Here is a 26,134-nt window from a genome sequence, read left to right on the forward strand (position 1 = left end):
TTTTAGCACTGTGGAAGTTAAACTGGCTTAAAAGGGATTTAAATGACAAAGAAGTGGTCATCTTTGCCAGCATAATTAACTATAACTTAGTTCACTGGCTCTTAAAGTATTGCCTCATACAACCTGTCAGAATCAACTCGTGGGGGAAGTATTAAAAAATTCAAGTGCTGGGTCCCATCCAGACCTGTTGAATCAGAGCCTTTGTAGAAACTTCATTTTTAACGGAGTCTTTGGGCAATTTTAAGGGTTCTGAACTCTGGGAACTGCTTCTCAAATGAACTTTCCTAGTTATCTGCACTGCTTTTCTTACCCAGAGGAAACTGTGTTCTTAAATAGATTGCTGCTTAAAGGAGAGGTTTTATATAGTATATAAATATATTCACATAGACATATGAATACGGTCATCTTGAAAACAAAACATTGTTTTTTTTGTTTTTTTTTTTTTCTGCTCACAAAACTAGTGAATGTTCATGGTGGAAAGTTTAGGGAAAAAAGAAACTCACAAAATCAACCATAATTATCCATAACCCCACCAGTCAGGGGTAATCACTGTTAACGTTTTAGGGTCCGTCCTTGCATTATTTCATTAACAAAATTGGAATTGTACTAATTATTTAATAACCTTCCCTTTAAATTGCATTGATAAAATGCTTCAGGTGGGGCGGGCTTGGTGACATTTTTGTGAGGAGCCCTCGAAACCCGTGCTAATGTCCGTGTTTGGGGCTGGTAATCCTCTGCTTGGCTTAGCATGCCAGGGCTGCCTGCTGGGTCCCTGTCATGTTCACAGAACAATCGCATCCTTCATGGGGTGGGTACTTGGAATGTTGGCGCAAGAGATGTGGCATTTGACCCACACGCCTGTGAGCCTTTCCAGCTTGAACTTCTGGTTCAATTTATGGGCCGATTTCTTTGTACCCCTGTACCTAGACCTCTGTCTGGTGTCCTTCCATCCAGTTCTTGGCCTTGTTCACTGCCCTACATCTGAATAACATAAACCAGGAACGCTGCCTTGGGCTGCCATCCTCCCAGCTGCTGAGAACCTCATGGTTAGAGTCTCCTGAGACCTGTCTGCATGCTTTGCTAGCCTTCTGAGCCCTGGATATAGGCAGCAGGCACGGTTCAAAACCAGATATATGCACACCATCTCTCGTGTTGGCGAGACCAAGACCCTCTCACATTGCCCTGCCCTTTGGTGCTTTCCTTACACCTCTGTGCTGGAGCTCTGTCCCTTGGCCGTCTGTGTAACCTGTTCCCAAGCTCTGACATTGCTCAAAGGCTTGGGTCCAGTTTCCCTGGCTTGAGCTGGCCTTACCCTACTGCCTGTAGCCATGCCAATCATCATCTTAATTTTCCATGTTGCAATCAAATATTTTTGCTGTTAATCTTGATATATATTGGGTAGGTGATACATGCTTAGGTCTAAAGGATTATCAAAGATCCTCTACAGTGTCCACCTGGTTCATAGCATGGACCAGCACATATATACTTTTAGGACTTTTGGTTGCAAGTGACAGAAGCCCAACTCTTGGCTTACGCAAAAAAAAAAGAGAAAGGAATGTATTATCTCATATAACAGAAAAGTGCAGGAGTGATTTAGGAGCTCACATGATGTCAGGAAGGTCTTTTTCTCCATCTCCTGGCTCTGCTTTTTTATGTGTTGGCTTCACCAGATGGCCACCAGTGGTCGCAGGTTTAGCTCCTACAAGTTCTTTCTTTCCCTCAATGGAAATAGCTCCTCTTTTCTAGAAGTTTGGATCCAGGTCTCAGAACCAAACCCCACTGGCCAGCTTGGGTCACGTGCTCATCCCCTGGAGCTGGGATTGGCCACCCTTGAAGCAGGTGGACCGAGAGTGGCAGCCAATGCTTCCCTAAAGGAACAGCAGGGTATTACTAGCTCTGTCCAAAGAGTAACCATAGGCTTCCACCACAGGGCCCAGTAAATATCTGTGCACGGAATTGAGTAGATAAATGACTGGGTTGGGGAAGGCAGAGATGGGGCTTGACCATCGTTCTTGTAGTGTATCCACCCCAGGGTAAAGTGCTGGAAGAGCATCACTCATTCTCAACTTTTGACCCTGTTTACTGTCACCTCTGCTTCTGCCCAGAGCCATTCCAGACAACTACAAGGTGATTTTTGTACAAGGAGGTGGGTGTGGCCAGTTCAGTGCTGTCCCCTTAAACCTGATTGGCCTGAAAGCAGGAAGGTGTGCCGACTATGTGGTGACGGGATCCTGGTCAGCTAAGGCCGCGGAAGAAGCCAAGAAGTTTGGAACTGTGAATATTGTCCACCCCAAACTTGGGAGTTACACGAGTAAGTGCTGGGAGCTGAGCTGGACAGTGAAATGCTGGCTGGCAGGTGGTCCCTCCTCAGCTAGCAGGTCACCCCTGCCCTGGGCAATTCTTTCGTCCCCTTGTCGGTAGTTAGTTTGATACCATTTAGATTGGCTGCCTGTTCCTGTTAAGATTACTAACTGGCTGCTGCAGAAAGAGTATGCCTAGGCTGCTGACTTAGCTGCAAAGCCCAGGGGCTGGTTTGGCTTTAGGTATGGCTTGATCAAGGGCCGCCAACAGTGTCTCCCGGTTCTGGTGTCTTTCCCTGTCTCCTCCACAGTCAGGAAAGCTGCCCCCTCCTTTTTAGAAGATGGCTGCAGCTGCTCCTGACCTTATATTCTCCCACGTTTCAATGCCTTTGCTCATGCATTTCCAGTAACAGTCTCATGTCTCCTGTGTCCCATTCTGTATCAGTCAAGCGGCCTTGCCTGAGTTGCATTGTACCTTCAGGGCTGTGGGTGGAATTGGTTCTACTGGAACTACATGGGCTGAGAGTCGCGGAGGCTGACGCCCACAGGAAACTGTCAGTGGGCATAGGATGGATGGATACTGCGCAACAAGGAAAAAACCCAAATACCACGCCATTCTTGAAGACTATTTGCCCCCCATAACAGTCAAAGGGGTGGGATGGGTCATCCCTTTAGGCTGTTGGTGGTGATTGTAATGTAAGATGGATAGGGTGCTTTCACTTGTGAATGCTCTGGGATCTGTCTTCCCCTGCTAGGGGAGGGGTGTCATTCCTGGTTGCCTCCTATCTCCCTAAGGAAAGAGGGGAGGAAACGTGTGGAGTCCCCAACTTGTCTCCTGTGATAGAAATTCCAGATCCGAGCACCTGGAACCTCAGCCCGGACGCCTCCTATGTGTATTACTGCGCCAATGAGACCGTGCACGGAGTGGAGTTTGACTTTATCCCTGATGTCAACGGAGCAGTGTTGGTCTGCGACATGTCCTCAAACTTCCTGTCCAAGCCAGTGGATGTTTCCAAGGTAGAGTGTAAAAGAGGCCTGCGCCAGCGGGGGGCGGGGCGGGGGGGGGGGGAACCAGCCTCTCGGTTTCCCTAAGGACATTTTAATATATACCAGAAAAGGGAAAGGCTGACAGTGTTGGTTGTCAGAATGTTTACGTCCTGACATTCCCAGCCCTGTGTTAATCGTCGTCTCCCAGGGGTCCCACTTGAGTCCTTGGGGAATTCATCTGCCTCTGAGAGTGGCGCTTAGAAAATTCTTTTGTCAACATCTTGGGAGTTACTTGCTGTCATCAAGGAAAGATGTGCTTTATCCAAGCTTAGGGGGCTATGAAGGAGCCCCACCTTGCTTTGTACCCAGCTCAGCTCCAAGAGCATGGACATGACATGTAGATTGCTGAGCAGCTCCCCAGGGTGGGCACTGGGAGGAGTGCCCCAGGTGCATGCCATGGGAGGTACGATAGCTGTAAGGAATTTAAAACAAACTAAGAAGTAGTCTGCCTTTTAAAAAGTTGTGGTAAAATATACTTACCATAACTTTACCATTTTAACTATTTTTAAGCGTACTGTTCAGTGGCATTAAGTACACACACACTGTTGTGCAGCCATCACCACCATCCGTCTCCAGAACTTTTTCTTCCCAAACTGAAACTCTGTCCCCATTAAACAATAACCGCAGTCCTCCCTCCCCTCAGCCCCTGGCATCCACCATCCTACTTTTTTTTATTGGTCTCTGTGAATTCGACTATTCTAGATAACCTCATGTAAGTGGAATCATGCAATATTTGTCCTTTTCTGTCTGGCTTATTTCACTTAGCATAATGTTCTCAGGGTTCGCCCATGTGGTAGCATGTCAGAACTTCATTTCTTTTTAAGGCTGAGTAATATTCTGTTGTATGGATGTACACATTTTGTTTATAGCCTGCTTTTTATTTTCACTCACCATGCACTGGCAATTCTAAACAATGTCAACTATAAAATACTCCCTGTCGAGCCACACTGTTCCCCCCTCCTCCCACTTGGGATGCCCCTGAATTTTCCTACAGGTTTCATGGGGAGACATGGAAGAGGGTTCTACATCTTACACGAAAAAATTTCCCAGAGTATCTTTAAACATCTTTTTTTTTCTAAAATGTCTTCTCTCTCAGGCAGCTTGTCCCATTATTTCTCAGTATCTCCTGATTATCCCTTTATACAAATATAAATGGATAAAAAAATTGATTTCTTTAGGTTACCAAGGACAGCAGCCTTATTTTAAAGATGGGCTTGGACGTTGAAAAGAGGTATACTAGAGTGAATACAAATAGATACAAGGTCTCCACAGTGATGGGTTTGGGCTGGCCCCTCTGTGGAGAGAAGGATCAGACAGATTTGTAATCTGCAGGCTCTGAACTCTTGTGTATCGATTTGCTGTCCCGGATAGAGATTCCTTTAGAGAAGGGAATGCACTCCGAACAGGATTAAAATAGAGTCACTTCCTCATAAAAATTGTGCTTTGGAAGGAGATTGGGAAGTTTGACTACATTTATGAAAAATGACCCAGTGCATCTAGAACAGCAGGCTTTCTCTTTTGCAGTTTGGTGTGATTTTTGCTGGTGCCCAGAAGAACGTTGGCTCTGCAGGGGTCACGGTGGTGATCGTCCGAGAGGACCTGCTGGGGTTCGCCCTCAGAGAGTGCCCCTCGGTCCTGGATTACAAAGTGCAGGCTGGAAATAACTCCCTGTATAACACACCTCCCTGCTTCAGGTAACTCCAGGGTATGGCTTGGGGACCAGTGAGGAGGTCTCAGTATTTCCCATCAATACTAGTTGACTTTTTAAAGTAGGGCATGATGCCACGAATCAGTGATCTAATAGCCCAGATATCCTATTAGGATTCTCTGCCCAGCTCACCTCTCCCTCGTCCCCCTCTGTGCATTGTTTGATCAGCTTTCCTTGCCTTTCTTTTGGGGTGTTTTTGTTTGATCTTGGTAGCCTTGGTGGTTCACCATTAACCCAAAAGCTTTCTGCACATGAAGTGTCATGCTTGCATCTCAAACAACCAGTGCGGCTTTGGAGAAGGACTTTCAGAGGCCGGACTACTGGTCTTTTTCTTTCCTTACTGGGTCTGCTTGAAGCTGGCTGCCTGGCATCGAACACACTGGCTGGAACAAACACCTCTCTGGTTTTTCACCCAGTCTGCAGGGGTCCTGTTAGCCTGGCTTCCCCTTATCCGAGTGAGAGGCTGCATTACAGCACTTTTGGGGAGAGTAAGGCTACCCCACCATACAGTCTTTTAACTCCCAGACTCAGGTAGCTTGTGAAAATCTTTGTGACACCTAGGATTTAGCAATGGCCTGAGAGATTTTACTATTAACAAGCTGTGTGACCTTGGGCAAGTTGCTTAACCTATCTGTGCAACAGGTGTCTCCAGGAGTAATTGGTTGCTGTGAGGATTGAATGATGAATACATATGTATAAAATGTGCTTGGTGAGTGCCTGGCTCTCAGTGACTTATACATGTTAGCTTCTGTATTATTATTGTGGTTTCTGTTTTATCCCCAGCCTTAGCAGCGGGGATAAAAGAGCCAGAGTTTATAGATTATCTTATCTTTCCAGGGCAGCTATGATGTAAAATAGTCATGTGTATGACCCTCTTAATCTCCCAAGCACCCTAGGAGGTGGGTACTCTTATTATTATTCCCATTTTGCAAGTGAAGAAGCCAAAGCCATACTTCAAGAAGTGGCATAGCCAGGGTTTGAACCCAGGCGATCTGGCTTGAGAGCCCAGGTGTGCACACCCTGTATCTTTGTGCTCTTCACAAGCGAAACTCTCAGTGTGGGCTTGTGTTGGAAAGATCCCATCTCTGGAGAACGGTTGGCTGCTGGGAGTGCAGCTCTCTGAGTCTCCCGGGTTTTCCAGGGATGGTAGAAGTTCTCTTAAAAGAGTGGATGAAGAGGGGTTCGGGCCCTTTTTTTTTTTTTTTGATTTATAGGAGAGATTTATTTGAAGAAATATTACAGCATATAAAAACTACATAAAGTCTTAATTTCCACTCATACAGTGGTAAATTTGATATAATGCATAATAAAAAACTTTTAAAATCCAGAACGGACAAAGTACTGAACAGTTTCATCACTAAGTCAAATTAGTTGATAAGCAAATCTCACAGAAGAGCTTCATGTCAGCCAAGGCCACAAACACCGCGTACAACACATCTGAACTGACAGATTGACATGTTAAAAATACAACAATACAGGCTGCGGCTCCGTGGGGTTGGGGCTTTGTTAGAGGTCTCCCTCTGAGGCGTTGCCTGCAGGAAATTTCTTCCACGTAATTTACCAGAGGAAGAAAGGAGCTTTTTCCGAAGCTAGAATTCTGATGGAAATGTTTGCTGGTTTTCTGTGCGGCTCACATGGGCCGGCGCAGCTCCTCGCTTTGTGTCCCCTGCTTTCCTCAGGGCGCGGAGGGGGTTCCAGTGCTTGCTCTCCTGGTCACCTGTCAATCCCACTCTGTTTCACCCCGGTTGAAAGTGCTTCTGAAGTGCCTGGTAGGGATTGGGGGGCAGGGCTGAACCTGCCTCACCTGCCCGTCTTATCTCTGGGGTTTCTGGCAGTGGGAAAGCCCGTGACCACCGGCCAACTGGGAAAGGAGCACTGCCGTGCTGAGCGGTGCAGGGCAGCTGGAGAAGGAGCTTCGGCTCCAGGCTGCGAGGTGGCAGGAGGTGGCGGGAGGCGTCTGTCCTTACCTGTTAGGACGTGCAGCCAGGGCCTGGCTTGCGGGCAGGTGGGTCTTTCCAGGGGGGCAGAGGCCACCACAGCTCCGCGAGTGAGACGGTGGGAGAAGGCAGGGAGAGCCCTGGCCCTGAAATGGGGCCTGAAACGGGGCTGAGCACAGGCTGGAGGAGCAGGGGGAGCTGTCCTGCCCTCCGGCACCTTCTCCACGAGTCACCTGGAAGTACATTTTTAAAAACTCTAATGGATATGTGTTAAGATGCAGTCGGTTAATATTAGAGTGAAAAATCAGCAGAAACAGTGAGAAAGCAGGTCAGTCTGTCTAGTGGGAGATAAAAAGGTCTGGAGTCAGACCTGGTGGGTGCTGAGAGAAAGTCCTCCTGTGAGTGACTCAGAGAGGGTCACTCCCCTACGAGCCCCTGTGCAGGCCTCCACCCCAAGGCCCTGACCGGTGGGGTCAGCTGGCCAACCTGGGCACCTGGGGGTGGGGCACAGGCTGGGGCAGGGCAGATACTCCCCGCCCAGAGCCTTCCTGCCCGAAGAGTGGGCTCAGCCAGACACCCGGAAACAAGGGTGGAAAAGGGGCGAAGTTTCCTCTCCAGACAGATCAGAAGAGTCAACACTGAGATCATCTCGGGGCAGGATCGCTAGTAGTATTTGATCAGAATCATATAAACGTGGAGGACCAAAGAGATTGGGTTAAAGGTATTCTGACCCAAGACACCCCTTGGTGTCTTGCTTTCTTTTACCCCAAAAGAAGAGAAAAGGAAAAAAGTAAGTCTGGGGGCTTCCCTGGTGGCACAGTGGTTAAGAATCTGCCTGCCAATGCAGGGGACACAGGTTCGAGCCCTGGTCCGGGAAGATCCCACATGCCGCAGAGCAGCTAAGCCCGTGAGCCACAACTACTGAAGCCCGTGTGCCTGGAGCCTGTGTTCCGCAACAAGAGAAGCCACCGCAGTGAGAGGCCCTCAGCAACTAGAGAAAGCCCATGCACAGCCACGGGAGACCCAACGCAGCCAAAAAATAAATAAAACAAATCTATTTAAAAAAAAAAAAAAAAAATAAGTCTGTATAATTGAGTAGTTACCCTGAATCTATGACTTGAAAAACTTAGATTTCATTTGGGGTACTTCAGCTTTCAAGATTAGAAACTTGAAGCTCAGGCAGTGAGAACGAGCAGTGCATGGAGAGAGGAAGCTTTGTGTAGAACACCCTCCCCAGGCCCTAGATGTAAGGGGGCAAGGCGCCCAGAACACTGCAACTTTGTATCACATGGAAGTCCTTGAAAGTGTCCCAAGTTTGAAAAGAAGCTCTTTTTTTTCTTTTAAACTCCGAGCCAAGTGACCACAGGCCCTGGGCGGTTTGAACTGAGCCTTCATGTAGCTGCCTGTAGCCCTGAGCAGTGAATTGGGGTGGAATAAAGGACCGCGTGGGCGTTCTGTTTAACCCTTTAGTGGAACGCACTAAGCCCAGTTCATGGACAAGCAAACGGATGCCTAAACTTCCCTTCTAAGCCCACAAGACATTTTTACTTACCACGACTAACTAGCTGTAGTGTGAGGTAAAGTAACTAATAAGAAACAAAATGACCCCACTGACCCAGGCCGCCTTACTTATCAGCATAGGAGTGTGGGCTGCCAAGGGGGCCTAATTCTTCAGAGCAGCCAGGGAGAGTTTCCCGGGGAACTTTCTGGTGTGCTTTTCTAATCCCTAGTGCCCACAGAGTATTTCGTGTTGCCTTAAGAAATTAACACATGGTCTTGGCAAAGATTCCCGAGGCGAGCAGAGCCTGCGGGGTAACCATTGTTAAGGGCTTGCTGCGTAGGGCATATGCAAACAGAGCCGTATATTTAATTATGCAGATGGAACTTTACCATATAGGCTGTTCTGTGAATCCTTTTTTCTATCCAGCAATGTACTGTGAACACTGCCATGTCAGCTCAGACGCCTGTCTTTTTTCCCCCTTTGAACTGCTGAGTGATATTCCAGAGAATGGATCTGCTGTGATTCATGTAGTCATTTAGCGCGCAGGCTGAGACAGTGTACCTGCCCTGTGTGGGGCGGGGGCATTTTAGAAGTGAAGCCGTGCATCAGTTAAAAGTTAACCCTGGTGAGTGGGGACCAGGTTTCAAAGCTGCATAAGCATTTTAGGGCCCCTGTGTTTTGAAGGTTTCGGATTGTGTGGGGGTAGCAGCATGAGTTAAAAATGCGTCGGAAGCTCCAGTCGACTCACGAGGCTGGACATCCTTCCACTCCAGGGGCATCTGGTCTCCAGGAGAGCCTCTTTCCTCTGAGCCCCCTACCTCACGCTGCGGCTTTGTAGACCGAGGCTGAAGGTGCTGGTTCTGGGCAGCGTGTAAAATGGGTGGGCTTTCTGCTGGCTGTGCCTGCTCGGATCTCATTAAGATGAGCCAGAGAGCGTGGGCAGTGAGTCTGGGCATGGGGGTGATTCACACACCAAGAGGGAAGTGTGTTGGTGCTGAGGTCTGGCTGGGACTGTGGACCTGGCCTGAGCCTTTGCTGCAGCCTTGATTTGATGAATCAAATAGCAGCAGCTTGGGAGTCCTGGGGTAACAGAGCTGCAGGTAGAAGTGAAGCTCGGCTTCCAAAAAGAGCCGTTGAGCAGGCAGGCACCCGCAGGTGGCTCGGTGTGTTTGGATCGTGTGGCAGGGTGTGTTTCTGTGGTCTGTGGGGGAGTGAGCAGTTCGGGGTAAGGTGGAAATTCGAGAGCACCTTATGGAACAGAGAAGTGGGAGGGCAGCACCGCGTCTGGAACACATGCCTACACGTCCACACACGCGCATGTGTGCTGTGATGCCCCCGTGGCGGCTGCTCTTGGCAGCTGTGTCTGTGTGGCTTGGTGCCAGCCTGGCTGGCCCCGCTGGCAGGTGAGAGAGTGGGTGAGGGTCCTGGAGCCCCTAGTAAACCAGAGGCCTTTGCTACTGTGAAAAGAGCTGGGGCTTTGGAGTCAGACCAACTGGGGTTGGAGTCCTGGCTTTCTCAGCCACTTATTAGATGACTTTAGCCAGGTAAAGCTGTCTGAGCCTGTTTCCTCACCTGTAAAGTGGGATAATGGCAGCTCTGGCCTCGGATTTTTTTGATCAGTAAAAGGGAGAGTCCTGGACCGCTGAATAGTCCTTCCCTTCTCTTACTTTCTTCTTTCTCCTTTGCCCCTCTGATTTCGCAGTCTTTATCCAGAGAGCTCCAGCCGAGGCTGTAAATTATTCAGAGGCTGTTTTCTGCTTTGAGCTCCCTCGCCGCTGCCCCCAGCTGCCGTTTCTCCTTCCTCCCAGGGCTGTCTGGGGACCCAGGCCGGGGAGGCTTCCACAGGGGCTATCGCGTGGCTCTGGGTGCTGCCCGCTCCCTGCCCAGTGCCCGCTGGGCAGCCCAGTGTGGGCTCTGCTACCTTCTGGGGTACAAACGCCGGGATTCTCCACGCACCTGGAGGCAGTGAACGAGCCAGTCAAGTATCTTGGGCTGCCCTGGGACAAGCTTCTGGTGTTCGAGCGTTTTCCCCTCCCCACCCTGTCATGGTGTTAGTAAGTAAACGAGGAGGCAGCTGTGTCTGGGGGTCCCTACCCCAGATCTTTGCGGGACATTGATGCTCAGCAACTAAGTTTGCACAGATTCTTGTGGGGGACCTTTGTCCCACTCAGAGAGAGGCCATAGCTGAGCACGGACCTTTTCCACACTCCCAGTTCGAGGAGGATGGTCTCTTTTCCCCGGGAGACCTCTGCTCCTGTCCCATGGGCTTTCAGTGAGGTGCACAGAGAGCCCTCAGCACCTTTTTATTTTTTATTATTTTATTATTTTTTTATTTTTTGGCTGTGCCGCGTGGCATGTGGGATCATCGTTCACTGACCCGGGATCGAACCTGTGCCCCTTGCAGTGGAAGTGCGGGGTCTTAACCATTGGGCCGCCAGGGAAGTCCCCTCAGCACCCTTTTAAACAGAGGGGCTTTCAGAAGATCACTGGGAAAACCATCCGCGGCTCTTCAATGTCTTGTGTTTTGGGCTTAGTTTTGAGCACTTAACTAGTAAAGATACTACTAACTACACCTGCCATGTGCCAGCCCTGCACTAAGCACTTCACCCAACCCATTTCCTGCAGTCCCCACAAGAGCACTGAGGTCTCTAAGTGACAGAGTTGATATTTTGGCTCGGTAAACGATGCACACAAGCTCTATGAAGGGCCGAGGTGCAGCGGGTCCTCCCGGAACCAGGGACCCAAATCCCACCCCATCTGCACTCCTGTGTCTCAGATGAGCCTCCTTCAAATGTTCCTTGTCGCTGTTACCTCATAACTCACCGTTTCCCCAACACACAATCCTGCCTCTTCTCATTCCCAATTCAGAAAAGCCTATGGAGGGCTCTGATTGGTCCAACTCTGAAACCAGGGGAGCAAGGGACCCCGCTGGGTCCTCCTGCTGGGTGGGAGGGTGGAGTTAGGAAGAGCAGGGCAGCTAAAATGCTGGGTGTCCAGCGTCGGGGGGGTAGGCCTCCCTGTTTGCAGGTGGGAAAGTCGAGGTCTGGATCTCTGGGCTGACTAATCCTGGGTAGCCTGTTAGGGGCAGCTCTGGGACTAGAGTCAGGATGGGGACTTGGAGCCCAGGCTCTTAGGCACTCTGCCAGCCTGCCTCCGCCCGCTGGTGGGCTGTGCGGCAGGGCTTTGCGGGAGGAAAGGTGAGCACTGTGCTGCCAGCCTTCCAGGACTGCAGGGCCCAAGACACGGGCACCTGGGAATAGAAAATAAAGAGCCAGTGGTAAAAACTAGGGGAAGTGTGGGTGTTCAGCAAGTGAAGAGTTAACTGGTGGGGTTGGGGAGCTAGGTGTCTGAGGATGCTTGTGGCAGGGATAAAATGTCAGCAGGGGTGGAGACAGGGAGCTGTGTTCCCGGTGTCATGAAGAGTTTGCGTTCGGGCTTGGGCTGGACAGGTGGGCACCGATGTGACCTCTAGTGAAGAGTCTAATTAACCCTCTTTTCTGAATGGCCCTCAGGGGCCTAGAGTTGGGTTGATCTTCGTGTTTGCTCTGTGACACGCTCTTGTCCTTGGTGTACACATGGCCCACTTTCATCTTGTCTGTGACTAAGGGTGTCTGTAAGTCTGTTTTAGTACAACTTCAGACTGTTTGCTTGGATGTCTTTCCACTTGTGCAAAGCTGAACTCAATGGGTATATGTACTTTTAAAAAAATTATTTATTTATTTATTTTTTAACATCTTTATTGGAGTATAATTGCTTTACAATGGTGTGTTAGTTTCTGCTGTGTAACAAAGTGAATCAGCTATATATATACATATATCCCCATATCTCCCCCTCTTGCGTCTCCCTCCCACCCTCCCCATCCCACCCCCCCGAGGCGGTCACAAAGCACCGAGCTGATCTCCCTGTGCTATGCGGCTGCTTCCCGCTAGCTATCTATTTTACATTTGGTAGTATTTATAAGTCCATGCCACTCTCTCACTTTGTCCCAGCTTACCCTTCCCCCTCCCCGTATCCTCAAGTCCATTCTCTACGTGGATATATGTATTTTTTACTCTTTATTTTAGCATCTATGTCATGGGCTTGGTCCTGGAGTGGATTAAGAACAACGGCGGTGCAGCAGCCATGGAGAAGCTTAGCTCCATCAAATCGCAAATGATCTATGATATTGTTGATAATTCTCAAGGATTCTATGTGTAAGTTGATGGGGTTTTATCTCACATTTTGCCTCTTGTGAACTTAAAAATGTGTATATGCCATGTCCTTTTGGAACATGGATGCAGCCACCTTTCTCTGAGACACTGAAGTCCGCAGGAGCATGAGTTAGGTAAGTCTTCCCTCCTGCATCCCATTCCCAGGAATCCGGGGCTTTGGGACCTGTCTCCCAATGGGTGGTAACGTTTCTCACACCACAGACCCCGGGGGCAGACCACTCTCCCCAACCTCACCTCCTCTGTATGTCCCCTGGGGACAAAACACATACTTGCCGGAAGCTCTCAGCTTTACCTCAGGACTCACTGGAGACCCTTGGTATAAACACCCACTCCTGGCCCCTCCTCTGGGTTATTTACCCTTTTAGGAAAGTTTACTCTTTCGCTTATTACAGGACAAACGCTCCCATCCCAGGCCTGCAGTTGGTGAATGGAATTGGCTCTGGTATGAGTTGACTCCTAGTTAAATGTTTTTGTGACTAATTGATTCATGAACGTGTGTTGACTGCTGGACCAACGCCAGAGAACGTATGGGCCTGGTATTGATCTCTTAGGGCTGCCAGAGCAAAGTACCACTAGCTTGGTGACTTAAAACAAGAGAAATTTATTTTCAGTGTTCTGGAGTCCAGGAGTTCAAAGGCAAGCTGTCAGCAAGGCTTTGCTCCCTCCAGAGACTCCAGGGAAGAATCTATTCCTTGCCTCTTCCAGCTTCCAGGGGCTTCAGGCATTCCTTGGCTTGTGGCTGCCTCAGCCCTGTCTCTGCCTCTGCCTTCACATGGCCTCCTCCTTTCTTGTGTGCCTTGTCTTCTGTCTCTTACAAGGTCATTGGATTTAGGGTCCACCCAGATAATCCAGGATGATTGATCTCATCTAGAGATCTTAGTTTAATTGCATCAGCAGAGACCCTTTTTCCAGGTCACATTCGCAGTTTCTGGAGGTGAGCACGTGGATAAACCTTTGCAGAGGCCACCGTTCAACCCCCTACAACAGGCCTGTCACCAAAATGCCAGATATAAAGTACCTAGTACAGTGCCTGGCAAACAAGGAGCTTGACAGATGATGTTTTCATTTGCTTTTCCCCACCTTGAAGGAGGGGACAGCTGTGGGAGGACCAGACTTTATGCTCTGTATGCACGTGTGTTTATACACATACATGCTTAACCACTTACACTCATTTGCCGAGCCAGGACCCCCTTCTTAGCGGCCTTTACTCTTTGGAGTTGAGTGTGTTGTAAGAAAAAATATCTGGCTGACAATAACAAGGGAATTTTCACTCTTTTAAGAATTTAGTGGGCCTCATAGGACAAAAAATTGGTGCCTCAATCCTGCCTTAGAATTGTATGTTTTACCCAAGATTTGCTAACACATCTCCATAACCATCCATGGGTGGGGTTGTACTTTTGGGACAGCCCTAACTGCTGCTGTCCCCTCTGCCCTTAAATGCCTGCCTGCTCCTATGAGTTCTTGGCTTGCAATGACACCCCAGCCACAAGCCCTCAGGGAGTCTGGCTTGGCTGAATGACTTGACCTTTGGGGTCCTCTTCCACATGCCATCTGGGGGAAGGGGTACACACTGTGCATTTCTGCCTGCTCTGTGGTTCTGTGGCTTGGCCCTTGGGAATCTTCCACTTTAGAGCCTGACGTGTGAGAGAGGAGGCCAGGGTACTCCACTAGCACTTACTGGAGCCATTGTAGCATGCATGATCAGCAGTAGATGGTCCAAGGAGTTCATGGCCAAGGGCTAAATAATGAGCCATGAGCTGGGGGCAGGGAGATACTGCTTTGGCTGGAGACGAAGGGAGGGCTTTTACATGAGCTTGAGCCTTGGACAGGAGTAAGAATTAGGCAGAGAAGAAGGTGGAAGTACTTTTAGGAATTTTTAGGAAGGCAGGGAATGGCCTCTGCAAAGAACTGAGGGAAGAAAGTAGTGTGTTTGGAGAGCAGAGAGTGGGCTCCCTGAAGGGCACGGCTTGTGCTGGGATTGGAAAGAAAGTTTGGAAAGGTCTGAAGACATGTTTAATTCACTAGCTCATTTATCCATTCGTCTATCTACCCATCCACCCACCCATCCATCTACCCATCCATCCATCCATCCGTCTGTCCGTCCATCCATCCATCAAGCAGATGGCGCCTGAACACTCCTCTGTGCTACCCTTGTTCTAGGCTCTGGGGATACCCAGAAGAATAAGTCACCTTTCCTGGCTCCATAAGAGTGTTCAGGATCTGAATGTGAGTGAGAGCACATGGCAGCTATTGTGGAGGGGAGACCAATTTTCTATGAGCTTTTGGCTCTGTATATTTCTCAGGAGATGTGAAGGCACAAAATGGGAGGACAGAAAGCATGGTGATACCTCCAGAAGAAATCCAGGAAATTAAAAACAAAGCATAGAAGGAACACCAAGAATCCCCTGAATTCTCTCCCCCCACTTGAGATCCTTTAACTGCAAGCACCCAACCTGGCATTTTCCAGAAGGCAGCCTGTCGAAGCCAATGTGGCAGGCAGGTCATCTGAGGAATCTCATCACCTTCCCATGCAAAACTCCTCATTCACTTATGAACAGCCTTGACCCCGAACTTGCATCCTCTTCCGAATAAACCTCTTTCTGGGAACTTCCATTCACCCCCTGGGCCACCTGCCCAGAAAAGGTCATCCGGCTCATGGTGTTCCTCTGGGACCTTGTTACCAGGGTCAGGAGCAGGCTTTGCTCCCTCTCTCCTCTATGTTAGCAGTTGGACGCTCACTAGTTGTCTCTGTGTGCACTTGGGTTTTCAGGAAGTTCTTCGCTATGGAAATACGGCCTCGAAGGGGAGGTGAGCAGTTAAATGAAAATGCATGTGAATAAAGAGTATGTAATGTAGAGGTTAAGAACATGGGCTCTTGCACTGGGTAATTTGTGTAAAGCACCAGAAACTGTATTTGGCACATAGGGAGCATTCCTTAAGGGTTAGCTCTTAATAGTATTTGTGGTTATTATGGAAAGCACCTAGGATGTTCCTGACACATAGTGTTTAATGTGTATTAGATATTAATTTTAATATGATAAAGCTGTTGAAGTGATCAAATCCATATCCGCATCTGAGGTCACCTTTTCTCACTTTCATGTGGGGTCCAGACCTTAGGAAAGAGAGGGAAGCATGTGATGTGTCTAGTGACAACCCCAAAATAAAATAAAGCAGGCAGAGCCCTTGGGGCTTTACAGATATTAATACATTTTATTGTCATCACAACCCTGTGAACAGACAGTGTTTTACAGCAGCACAGACAGGTTAGGGTCAGGTGCAGCGGGGAAGTGGGATCAGGCAGGATAAGAACATGGGGAGAGTCGGGGAGGCTGGTTCCAGAGCCTTTACTAAGGAAACAACAAAAATCACAGATGATAATGACTTTTTTTTTCAAAATGCAGGAATCAGTGGAAAAACTAGAAATGATCATGTTCAGAATTGTGATCAGTTGTGTCTAAATATGTAAAATTCAGTTACTTTCCCATACTCCAGAAATAACAATAAAAAACAAGAAAAGATCCCATTCGCAGTAGTCACAAAAATTAGTAAATATCTAGAAGTCAGTTCAGTGTTCACCTGAAAAAGTTAGTGCAAAAGGATAGATGAAACCTTTTAAACATATATGTTAACATTAATAAAATGTAATGTTAACATATGATCTATTAACGTATAAAGCCGCTGGCAGAGGGAAAGACAGATAGGTGGAAAAGTCCAGAAACTGGTCCATGTTTACTTGAGAATTGCATTTTAAATTAGTTTTAAAGTCTAATGTGACTTTTTGTCTAATTGACTGATTGAAGCATTGATAATTCATTTAAACAGAAATTAGATATTTGCATCACAGCATACACAAATTCTAGTCAGTCGAAAAGGTGCAAATGCAACTAAATGCAAGAAGCAAATATAAAATACAGGAGAGAATTTCTGTGTAAGTGTAGCGAGTACAGAAGCCTTCCTAAATAAGCCATAAAACTCAGAAGCCATAAAGTAAAACATATTTCATTACATGAAAATTTAAAACTTTTCTACAGTTCAAGACATAAACAAAACAAAATGACAGACACAAAAGTTTGGTAGCGTATTAACATATAAAGGTTACTGTTGGTATAGAGAAGAACCCACAAATAAATGAAAAAGGATGACCAAATTTTAAAAAGGCAGGGGGTGGTTTGTAACTGTATGAGCAAACAACTCAGAAGAAACACAGCTGGTTAATAGATGAATGAAGAGGGGCCAACTTCTTTAGGAAATGCAGATTAAAACCATGAGATTTTCTTCCCCTCTGATCAGCAGAAATTCTAAAGACTGATAACATCTGGTGTAGGCAAGGGAACAAACACACGTTGGGTATGTTAAGTATAAAAAATGTGTTCAATTTTGGAGCGAGGTTTGCAGCATACATCAAAGTTCAAAACTCTGTTGCTCTTTGACCAAAGACTTCTACTTCTAGGCACCTGCCCTCTGCCAGTACTCTGCCTTGCACAGAAGTGTGCACAAAATCGGGCACCCACAGTCCATGTGGGATACTTACGTAACGGGGAAAATCTAGAGGCAACCCGGGTGTCCTTCAGGAGGGGTCTGATGAAGGAAATTAAGATCCATCCGTAGTATGGAGTAACGTGTGCGTGGAGAATGGGGAAGGTCTGTGAGCAAACTGGGAAGATGACCTGATACGTCATCAGGTCAAAAGGAAAAAGAGCAGGTGTAGAAAGGACATGTCTATTATTCCACTTAGAAACCCACAATGTTTGTATTTGTAAATACTATATATGTATATATGTACATGTGGAAACACGCATATATACACGTATACACATTTGTGTATCTGATCCTGAAAATGCGCAAAAGACTTAATGGCAAACCACCTCTGTGGAAGGGAATAGATCTTCATATTTTTACTCTAGTTTTCCTAATCGTGTGCAAATTTAGAGTTAATTTTTTATTTAAAAGTTAGGCAGTCAGGAGAGGCCTAGTGACTCTTTTGTGGGCTTCTCTCACCTCAGGATTCACTCTTCACGCCCTTCTTGTTTCTGGTTTGTCTTTTGGAGCAGACACCGCTGAAATGAGCGTCTTGTCATCGCTTGCCAACTGCCTGCGGTTTTCTTGGCGCCCTCCTAACCCTCACCACCTTGGTGAGATGCTGTTTCCTGCTGAGGCGGTGCCTTTCCCCTCACACATACCCCTCTGGTACCTTGGGAAGTCCCAGTGTTTCTCAGTGGGCATTCTAGAATACTCATCCCAGAGATGCAATGGGTTGGTTTTTCAGCCACATGCATTTGGGGAAAACTGTGTTCCTATATGAATTATTCTCTTGAGAGTTCACGATTCACAGGAGCTCTTGAGAAGGAAGTTGAGTCAAGAAACCCTTGTAGCCCTGTTCATTCAGAATTTCCTGAATTTCTGTGACTGACTGTGGCACCGCTTTTCCAGTCACAACCATCCTTATCAGCTTCCGTCATAGACTCCCTGGGGAGCACTGCTCAGACTCTGTCCTGGAAGCTTTGTAGCCCCAGGATTACCCGCTGCTTCCACGCCCACCCGGCCCCGTGCTAGCGCTCTGTCAGCGTGGCACCTTCTCCCTGCCCCCCAACTCATTCAGGCCCCAGGCCCTGCCCCCGCTCTGGGATTTAGTGATAACGCCTGGGAGCGGTGGCCCAGCACAGCCCATGGCAGTGCTCGGTGTGGCTCACAGGGTTTAAAACACACAATGTGAGCCCTTATTGGAACATGGGAAGATGATTTAAATCCAGATGTCTCATTTCATAATCCCCGTGTCTCTGAAAGTGGGAGAAACAGACTGGGAGGGCCGTACGTTTCAAGCAAAAGGGAGACTCTGTTTCTCTGTGGGAGTAAAGAATGGGCCCTCACAGTTAACAGGTAACGTAGGGAGTTTGTGCTGAGTCTGGCATGTTGGGCCTGTTATACTATTTATATGACCGTTGGGTCCCTATTGGCATTTGCATTTACTGCCCATGCTTGAAACTCCCCAGTGTCCCTGTCTTGGTCACGAGCCCGAATTCTGTTGACCTAGAAAGTTCTTTGTGGGAGCTTTCTAGCAGGCCTCTCCCTCCGTGTCCCCACCCTCCAGCCCCTGTGTCGTAGTGCTTTTTCTAAAACGCAGAACGCCTTGTTGTGCAGACCTGATTGCTCCTCGTTGCTCCAGGATCCGATCGATCCAGTTCCCAGGAGAGTGTGTCTGCAGGGCCCTCTGCGGTCTGCAGTCCTGCCCCCAGCCAGGCACCCAGCACCCCAGGTGCTGCAGAGAACTTGCTGGGGTCCCCCGTGCCTTGGCAGACACAGCTCTCTGCTAGATGCCCTTCCTTCGTCTCCCCCCTGTCCTGACCCTTCCCACCTCCCTTCCTCTGAAATCTTCAACCTTCTCTCGGTCAGAGTTACTTGCTCAGCTCTGTGCTTCCACAGCGCTTGTCCTGTGGAATTTGAATTCCCTCCACAGCCGTCTTGCTAGGTTGGGAGCAGCCAATTCCCCTTCATCTTTTTCTTCCTTCCCTCAGCCCCACACCAGGGACACTCTCGGGCACCGTGCAAATTTAATCTTCAGTTTCTAGTTGTTATGACATTGTTGCTGTCATGATACCACCTACGTTCACAGTAGGATGGGTAAATGTGGGGGGAACGACTGTAAATACAGATTCTTTGTAAATCCAGGTTCTTAATTCTTCCCCCTTTTAATATTTTTTCCCCTTAAATCACATGTCCTTTTTGCTGCTCCAGCTCTATAATTGGACTCTCACCTGGGGAGCCTGAGGCAGCAGAATATCAAAGAGTGTAGACACTAAATTTTTAATTTAAATGTCAACCAGGATACCTACTACCTGTGAAAAGGGGGGCCCAGAATTCAGGCTCAAAGCCTATTACCAGATACTTGGTTTCCCTTCTTGTGTCTCTTCTGTCCGTCGATGTGCATTTGCCTCCTATTAACTTTAACAGGAATTATGTGTGTGCCCTGAGGGGCGAGCATAGCTTTTAATGGGGGCATCCTCACACTGCTTTTATTTGCTGTTTAATTTTAATGAATCCCACCCTGTAGAAGTGGAAGAATGAAATAGGATGTGCTTGAGAAAATGGAGAGAGTTGTTACATATCTTCCTTGTAATCCAGAGTAGCATGTCATCTCTTCTTCTGTTTGTCTCCTTTGGTTGTCAATGGAAGATAATTTTGGCTTGCTTACTTTCCAAATCAGAAACTGAAGTCAAATACTAACGTATCCTTGATGAAACTTGACTCATTCATTTTTGAGAGTCTGTGTGAGCCCTGTTTAAGGTGCTGAGAATAAAAAGACAAATTTATTGACTTCAATAGTTATTTACATAGCATTGAATGTGTTCCAGACACTGTTCTAAATTCTATCAGTTATCTACTTCTGCATCATAGAACACTTCAAGACAGTGACTTAAAACCACGGCCATTTCTTTTGCTCAGGATTCTTTTCAGTCAGCAGGTTGGGCTGGGCTCAGTGGGGTGGTTTCTTCTGCTGGTCTCATCTGAGATCACTTATTCAACCAAAGTCATCTGGTGATTCACCTACAGTCTAAAATGGCACCCCTCACCTGTCTGGCAGCTGGTGCTGGCTGTTGGCTGGGCCTGTTATTTCCAGCAGGCTAGCTCGGGCTTGCTTACATGGCAGTGATGTTTTAAGAGGGCAGGTATAGAAGCTGCATGCCCCTTGAGGCCTCGGCTTGGAACTTGCACAGCATCACTCCTGTTGCAGTCTCTTGGTCAAAGCAAGTCCACAAGGCCAGCCCAGATTCAAAAGGTGTGGAGCACTAGACCCCACCTCTTGCTGGGAGGGCTGCAGAGAATTTGTGGCCATTTAGTCCTCACATCAGAGAGGCACAACAGAGAGATTTATTAACTTGTTCAAGGTCACACAGCTTGGGACAATACAGTGTTTTAAGTGCTTTGAAAGCTGCTGCTCATTATTTTTAAATCTTACAGCCACTATTCGGACCAACTTATTTTTTTTTCTCTGCAGCCTTGTAGAGAAAGGGTCATTCACATTGCTGTGTGGCTGCCATGGGTTGGAAGCTTCATATATGTTGTACCACTGAACTGTCATAACTAGTATGAAATGGAGATATTATTATCATTCCCAATATTCAGATGAGGAAACTGAGGCTCTTGGAAATTAAGTATGAGTCATATAAGAGAATGTTAACTCACTGTTGCATATGCAAGAGTGGTCTCCCTAAGTAAATTATAAATGTCCTGGAGCAGATCTGTTTTTAATCTCTTGTTTGCATCTGGAAAATGGTTTTTAAAAATTTTTTGTTGCTGACAGTTAAAACTGGATTAGATAGCAGCTGTGCTTTAGGGCATCCAGTTCACATTTATTACATTTACTTCGTAGTCTACTTTCACCCTAACTAGTGGCAATAGAATTGCAAGTTGATGGGAACAGTCTTACTCTAATCACCTGTACATTTCAGTATACTCCATTATGATATTTAAATATATAACATATTATTAAAGTAACATTAAAGGGAACATAGAATTATCCCATATTCTCACATCCTGAACACAAATATTTTCTATTTCTCTTTGCTTCCTTAGAATCTTTTTTTTTTTTTTTAATATATTTATTTATTTTTGGCTGTGTTGGGTCTTCGTTTCTGTGCGAGGGCTTTCTCTAGTTGCGGCAAGCGGGGGCCACTCTTCATCGCGGTGCGCGGGCCTCTCACTATCGCGGCCTCTCTTGTTGCGGAGCACAGGCTCCAGACGCGCAGGCTCAGTAGTTGTGGCTCACGGGCCTAGTTGCTCCGCGGCACGTGGGATCTTCCCAGACCAGGGCTCGAACCCGTGTCCCCTGCATTAGCAGGCAGATTCTCAACCACTGCGCCACCAGGGAAGCCCCCCTTAGAATCTTTATATCCACATTTATACTCTAATTAGAGTAGCCATAACATCTAAAACTTTTCACTTGTTAGATCATAAACCACTTCCATTTTGCAGCCTAATCTTTATATTTATCTTTTTATGTGACATCTTAATATTTAGTTATAAAGAAATGTTATAATTTATTTTATTTCTATGGTGGACATAGGTCGTTTCTAACTTTACCTGTTGTAATTAATTACAGAATATATGATGTTCTGGATGGGCTTTAGTTCAGATATTTTGGTTAATTCCATCTCTAAATATGTACTCTCATATTTTTCAAAACATGTGTTCTGAATTTGATTCCCAACTCCTGTCAAGAACCATGTAAATGCGTTGTGTGTGTGTGTGTGTGGGTGTGGGTGTGTGTATATGGGGTGTGTGTGGGTGTGTGTGTGTGTTGTGTGTGGGTGTGTGTGTTGTGTGCGTGGGTGTGTATGTGTGTGTGTGTTGTGTGTGTGTATGTGCATGGGGGTGTGTGTGGGGTGTGTGTGTGTGTGTGTGTGGGTGTGTTGTGTGTGTTGTGGGTGTGTGGGGTGTGTGTGTGTGCGTGGGTGTGTGTGGGGGTGTGTGTGGGGGGTGTGTTGTGTGTGTGGTGTTTGTGTGTGTGTGTGTGCACGTGGGTATGTGTGGGTGTGTGTGTTGTGTGTGTGCGTGTGTGTGGGTATGTGTTGTGTGTGTGTGTGTTGTGTGTGTGTGTGTGTGTGTGCACGCACACCAACAGTTTTACTCTGGGAAGCTGACTTAAGGAAATAGTTCAAACATACAAAAAATGTCCAAGTAATCCAATGTTATGATGTTTCTTCATATGTTAGCATAACTTTGTAACTAATGCTTTACTTTTTTTTTCTTTTTGCATTTCTATAACCAAATAACTGACATAGAGTTAATTTGGGGTATAAGTTTTAGATCTAAATCAATTTTCCCTATACAGCACTACAATTATCCCTCTCTGTTTATTAAATAATATTCATTTTCCTGGAATTATGTGATTCTTATTTTACTGAATGCTTAAGTATAATATAGAAATGGGTTTATTTGGATTTAAAAAAATTTTTTTTTCTGTTGCTTTGTTAATGGCAGTTGCACATTGCAGAAAAATAGCTGGAACAAAAACCATGTTTTTCAGATGTCCAGTGGAGCCCCAGAATAGAAGCAGGATGAATATTCCATTCCGCATTGGCAACACCAAAGGAGATGATGCTTTAGAAAAAAGATTTCTCGACAAAGCTCTTGAACTCAATATGATCTCCCTGAAAGGGCATAGGTGAGTACATGACCCATCCAGAAGCTTGTCAGAGAATTGGTTTAGTTTTCAGACGCTGAAGGAAACACATCTAGGAGCCTGCCCATCCTGGAGTAGCAGTTATTGTAACTAGTTGGGAAAGACCGTTTGTTACGGGGGTTCTCCTGCTGCTGCTTACAGACCCCTTAGCACGGTTCCACGGCCGAGAGCATGGCGGGGCCACACCTTCTAGGAGCTTTGGTCAAAACTACCTTTGAAAATCTCTGCTCTGAAAGCACAAAGGGTGCCATCCCAGCTCTGGTGCAGCTGGCACAAGCCTGTTCAGTGTAAGAACAGATCACTGTTGCTCCCCTGAACATCAGAGAGAGTAGTTAATCCTGTAAGCTCCATGAAAAATGTATGTTCTCACGCATGAGAATAGCTGCCCGCTCCCTGCCCCCTGTACGGCAGGCTCATCGAAGAGTTGAGCTAACCTAGGTTCCATGTGAGCGTGACGGTCCTTCACTGCGTTAGAAAGGAATTTTCTAATGACTGAGGTGTGTGAAGCTCCTGGCCACCTGCGGGGGCTTTCAGGTGGGAGGTTGGACACGATGGCCTCAGGTGCCGTGACTCTCTCAGGAGCTGGTGACGGGAAGGAGGGTCGTCCTGATGTTAAACCAGATGCTCCTGTTCTTAACGGCTGCATCTGTGGTTCTTCTAGGTCCGTGGGAGGCATTCGGGCCTCTCTGTATAATGCTGTCACCATCGAAGATGTCCAGAAGCTGGCAACCTTCATGAAGAATTTTTTGGAGATGCACCAGCTATGAGCACATCCTAACGAATATACACTCTGCCCTTGAACAATGTACAAAATTGAAAGTCACTTGGGCATGGCTAAAAAAACTAAACAAACATAGTATTTTTCTCGAATGAACATGCTTATGATAGATTTTCTTCTTTTTTCAGAGAACAGCAAAACATCCACAGCTATGCTAAGCTGTTGAAACTTAACCTTAATTCTGACTTGAACTGGAAGCTTTTAAAAAATCTTCTCTTGCTTTTCTACCAAATTCTAACTACTGTTGTCTTTGCTGCTACTTTTTCTGCCTAGATCTCATATTCAAATCTGCCTATGAGTTTAATTATATGCAAATTGCAGGTTATTATTTTCAGAGACACACAAACACACAGCATGGAGGGTGGGTGGAGCCCTCTAGGTGCTGAATTTTGATCCTTTGCAAGATGACAGTAGTGGGGTCTTCTGGATTCTGCAGCTATTAATTCAGGTCACCACCGACCGTGTTGTGATGTTCCAGACTCAAAGGCAAACTGGAGATCGTTCTTTATACTGTTATTCTCATAAAGAGATAAAAGTGACATACTATATGTTTATGTAGCAAGGTCTGTTTTTAATACCAAATAGTTTATATCTCTATGCATTTATATCTCTGTGCATTTATATTTCTAATAATACGGTTCTTGTTGATATATGTTGAGACTTTGAGAATTTGTTAGGGTCCTTGACCTTGTGCATTAGAGTGTTACGTTCTCAACAGCTGTGTGCCTCCCCTTCCCCCTCCCCTCTCCCTTTCTAAGCTGCTTCACAAGATTTGGAAGCTCCCTGATTCACTTTTACTTTCCTTTCAGTGGGTAGAAGAACGGTTGGTTGGTTGGTTGGTTGGTTGGTTGGTTCTTTGTTTTTCAGTTATGCTGTTAAACTAAAAATCTCTGTTAAACTCCCTTACTGTTTGTTCACGTGACTGTTCTCTTTATGATGTTTGACCAGTGATGCCATGAGTTCGGGAAGATCTTTGCTGAAGAGTCTTTTCCCCTCTTGTTTATCCATTGTCAGTGTTTTATGTTGACCGTGCGAAGGACATTAAAGTCCTAAAACAACTAAATCTTTGTCAGTGAATTTCTTTACATGCTTTTTAGACAGATTGTTCTTTTAAAAACTTTATGTTGGAAAAACTTGAGTCTAAAAATAGCATCTGTGAAGGGTATTTTGTTCAAAAAGGTGTAAGACTTGAGTCCTGTACATCCATGTTTTTAATGATTCAGCATACTGGTAGCTTTCCGTTGGCTTTTGGAATGGACAATATCAACAAACCATGTTACAACACAGCTCACGGTATAAGGTTCTATGAACTTTGTCCCACTTAGGCTGGAAACATGCCAGTAGGACAGTATTGAGCTATCTTCGTGTTTTGTTGGATTGTGTAATGAGGACTATACTGATCTTTCGTCCCAGCTCTGCACCAATTAGTTGGGTTAGTTGGGTTTCCTACTTAGGGCTAAGCCTTGCCAATCTTGGTTCTCTCATCTGTGAAAAGGAGGATTGAAATAACTCCCCCACTTATCTCAGGGATGTTTGAAGAGCTTAAAACGAGGGCTCAGTGCAGGATGTGACTAATAACCACAGTAAATTTTTAAATAGCAAAAGCCAGCCAGTGCTTGGACGCCATCCAAGTGTTCACATAGAATAGTGCTCAGAGTCTATTTTGCCTCCTTCCTCATCCATTCATATGATGGTGACAAGTCCCTGTGGTTTGTACCGGCCCCAAATCTCTTGAATCTCCACTTGTTTCCATTCCCATTGCCACAGCCAGCTCTGTCAGCCCTCAGCGGATCATTTCAGCAGCCTCATCTGCCCCCACCTGCCCCTACCAGCACAGCCCATTGGACCATCACTTCCCCTTCATGCTCCTCCTTGGTTCATAAAAAAGCCCAGGCTTCTGAGCCCAATGGTCACAGCTTTGTGGTGTCTGGTCTGGCTTCTTCTTCCTTGTGTTTCTGGTTCTTGGAATGTGGCGTGCATATATGCCCATGCTACGTCGGGTAAGCCTGGAGTTCCTGCCCCCACTCAGCAAGACTGACGTTCCTTCAAGACACCTGCCAACCTCCTGACCTTGTTTGTGTCTCCTGCATTGGAAGGATGCTCTTTTCCTTTGTTCTTATGAGCGTGACCCTTTTATCCCATCACAGCACCTCCATTCTGTGTTTTCCTGTGCCGAGGGTGTCTGCTTACGTGCCTTCCCCATCAGAGCAAGGAACAAGCCCTGTTTCTCCACCTCCATCACCTGGCATGCTGCCTTGCCCTTAGGAGGTGCTCAGTGACTGTCCGTTTAATGAATGGAAAGGCAGGGCTTCCTGAATTTCGCAAGCAGCCTGCAGTAAAGGCAGAGGTACAGTCTCACATACGTGGATGTTTTAATTTTTCAAAAGCTTATTATATAATATCATTTTTTACTAAAATTTAGAATCTTGGAGGGCTCCCAGACTCTTCTTTATATTTGTGTGAAAGTGTTTG

At 46.7% G+C, this 26,134-nt stretch overlaps 1 protein-coding gene across 1 annotated transcript in view; it reads left to right on the forward strand.

Annotated features, from left to right (window-relative positions):
- LOC132367869 (phosphoserine aminotransferase) overlaps positions 1-24,725 on the forward strand; it is a 29,998-nt gene extending 5,273 nt beyond the window's left edge. The window contains exons 4-9 of the mRNA XM_059926474.1: positions 2,106-2,311; positions 3,145-3,317; positions 4,872-5,041; positions 12,558-12,686; positions 22,729-22,866; positions 23,546-24,725. Coding sequence (XP_059782457.1) covers positions 2,106-2,311; positions 3,145-3,317; positions 4,872-5,041; positions 12,558-12,686; positions 22,729-22,866; positions 23,546-23,651 — 922 coding nt within the window. The 3' untranslated portion in view covers positions 23,652-24,725. The remainder of the gene's footprint in view (positions 1-2,105; positions 2,312-3,144; positions 3,318-4,871; positions 5,042-12,557; positions 12,687-22,728; positions 22,867-23,545) is intronic.
- The last annotated feature ends 1,409 nt before the right edge of the window (positions 24,726-26,134 follow it).

The sequence above is a fragment of the Balaenoptera ricei genome, chromosome 6 (genome assembly GCF_028023285.1).
Source record: "Balaenoptera ricei isolate mBalRic1 chromosome 6, mBalRic1.hap2, whole genome shotgun sequence".
In the NCBI taxonomy this organism is placed as follows: Eukaryota; Metazoa; Chordata; class Mammalia; order Artiodactyla; family Balaenopteridae; genus Balaenoptera; species Balaenoptera ricei.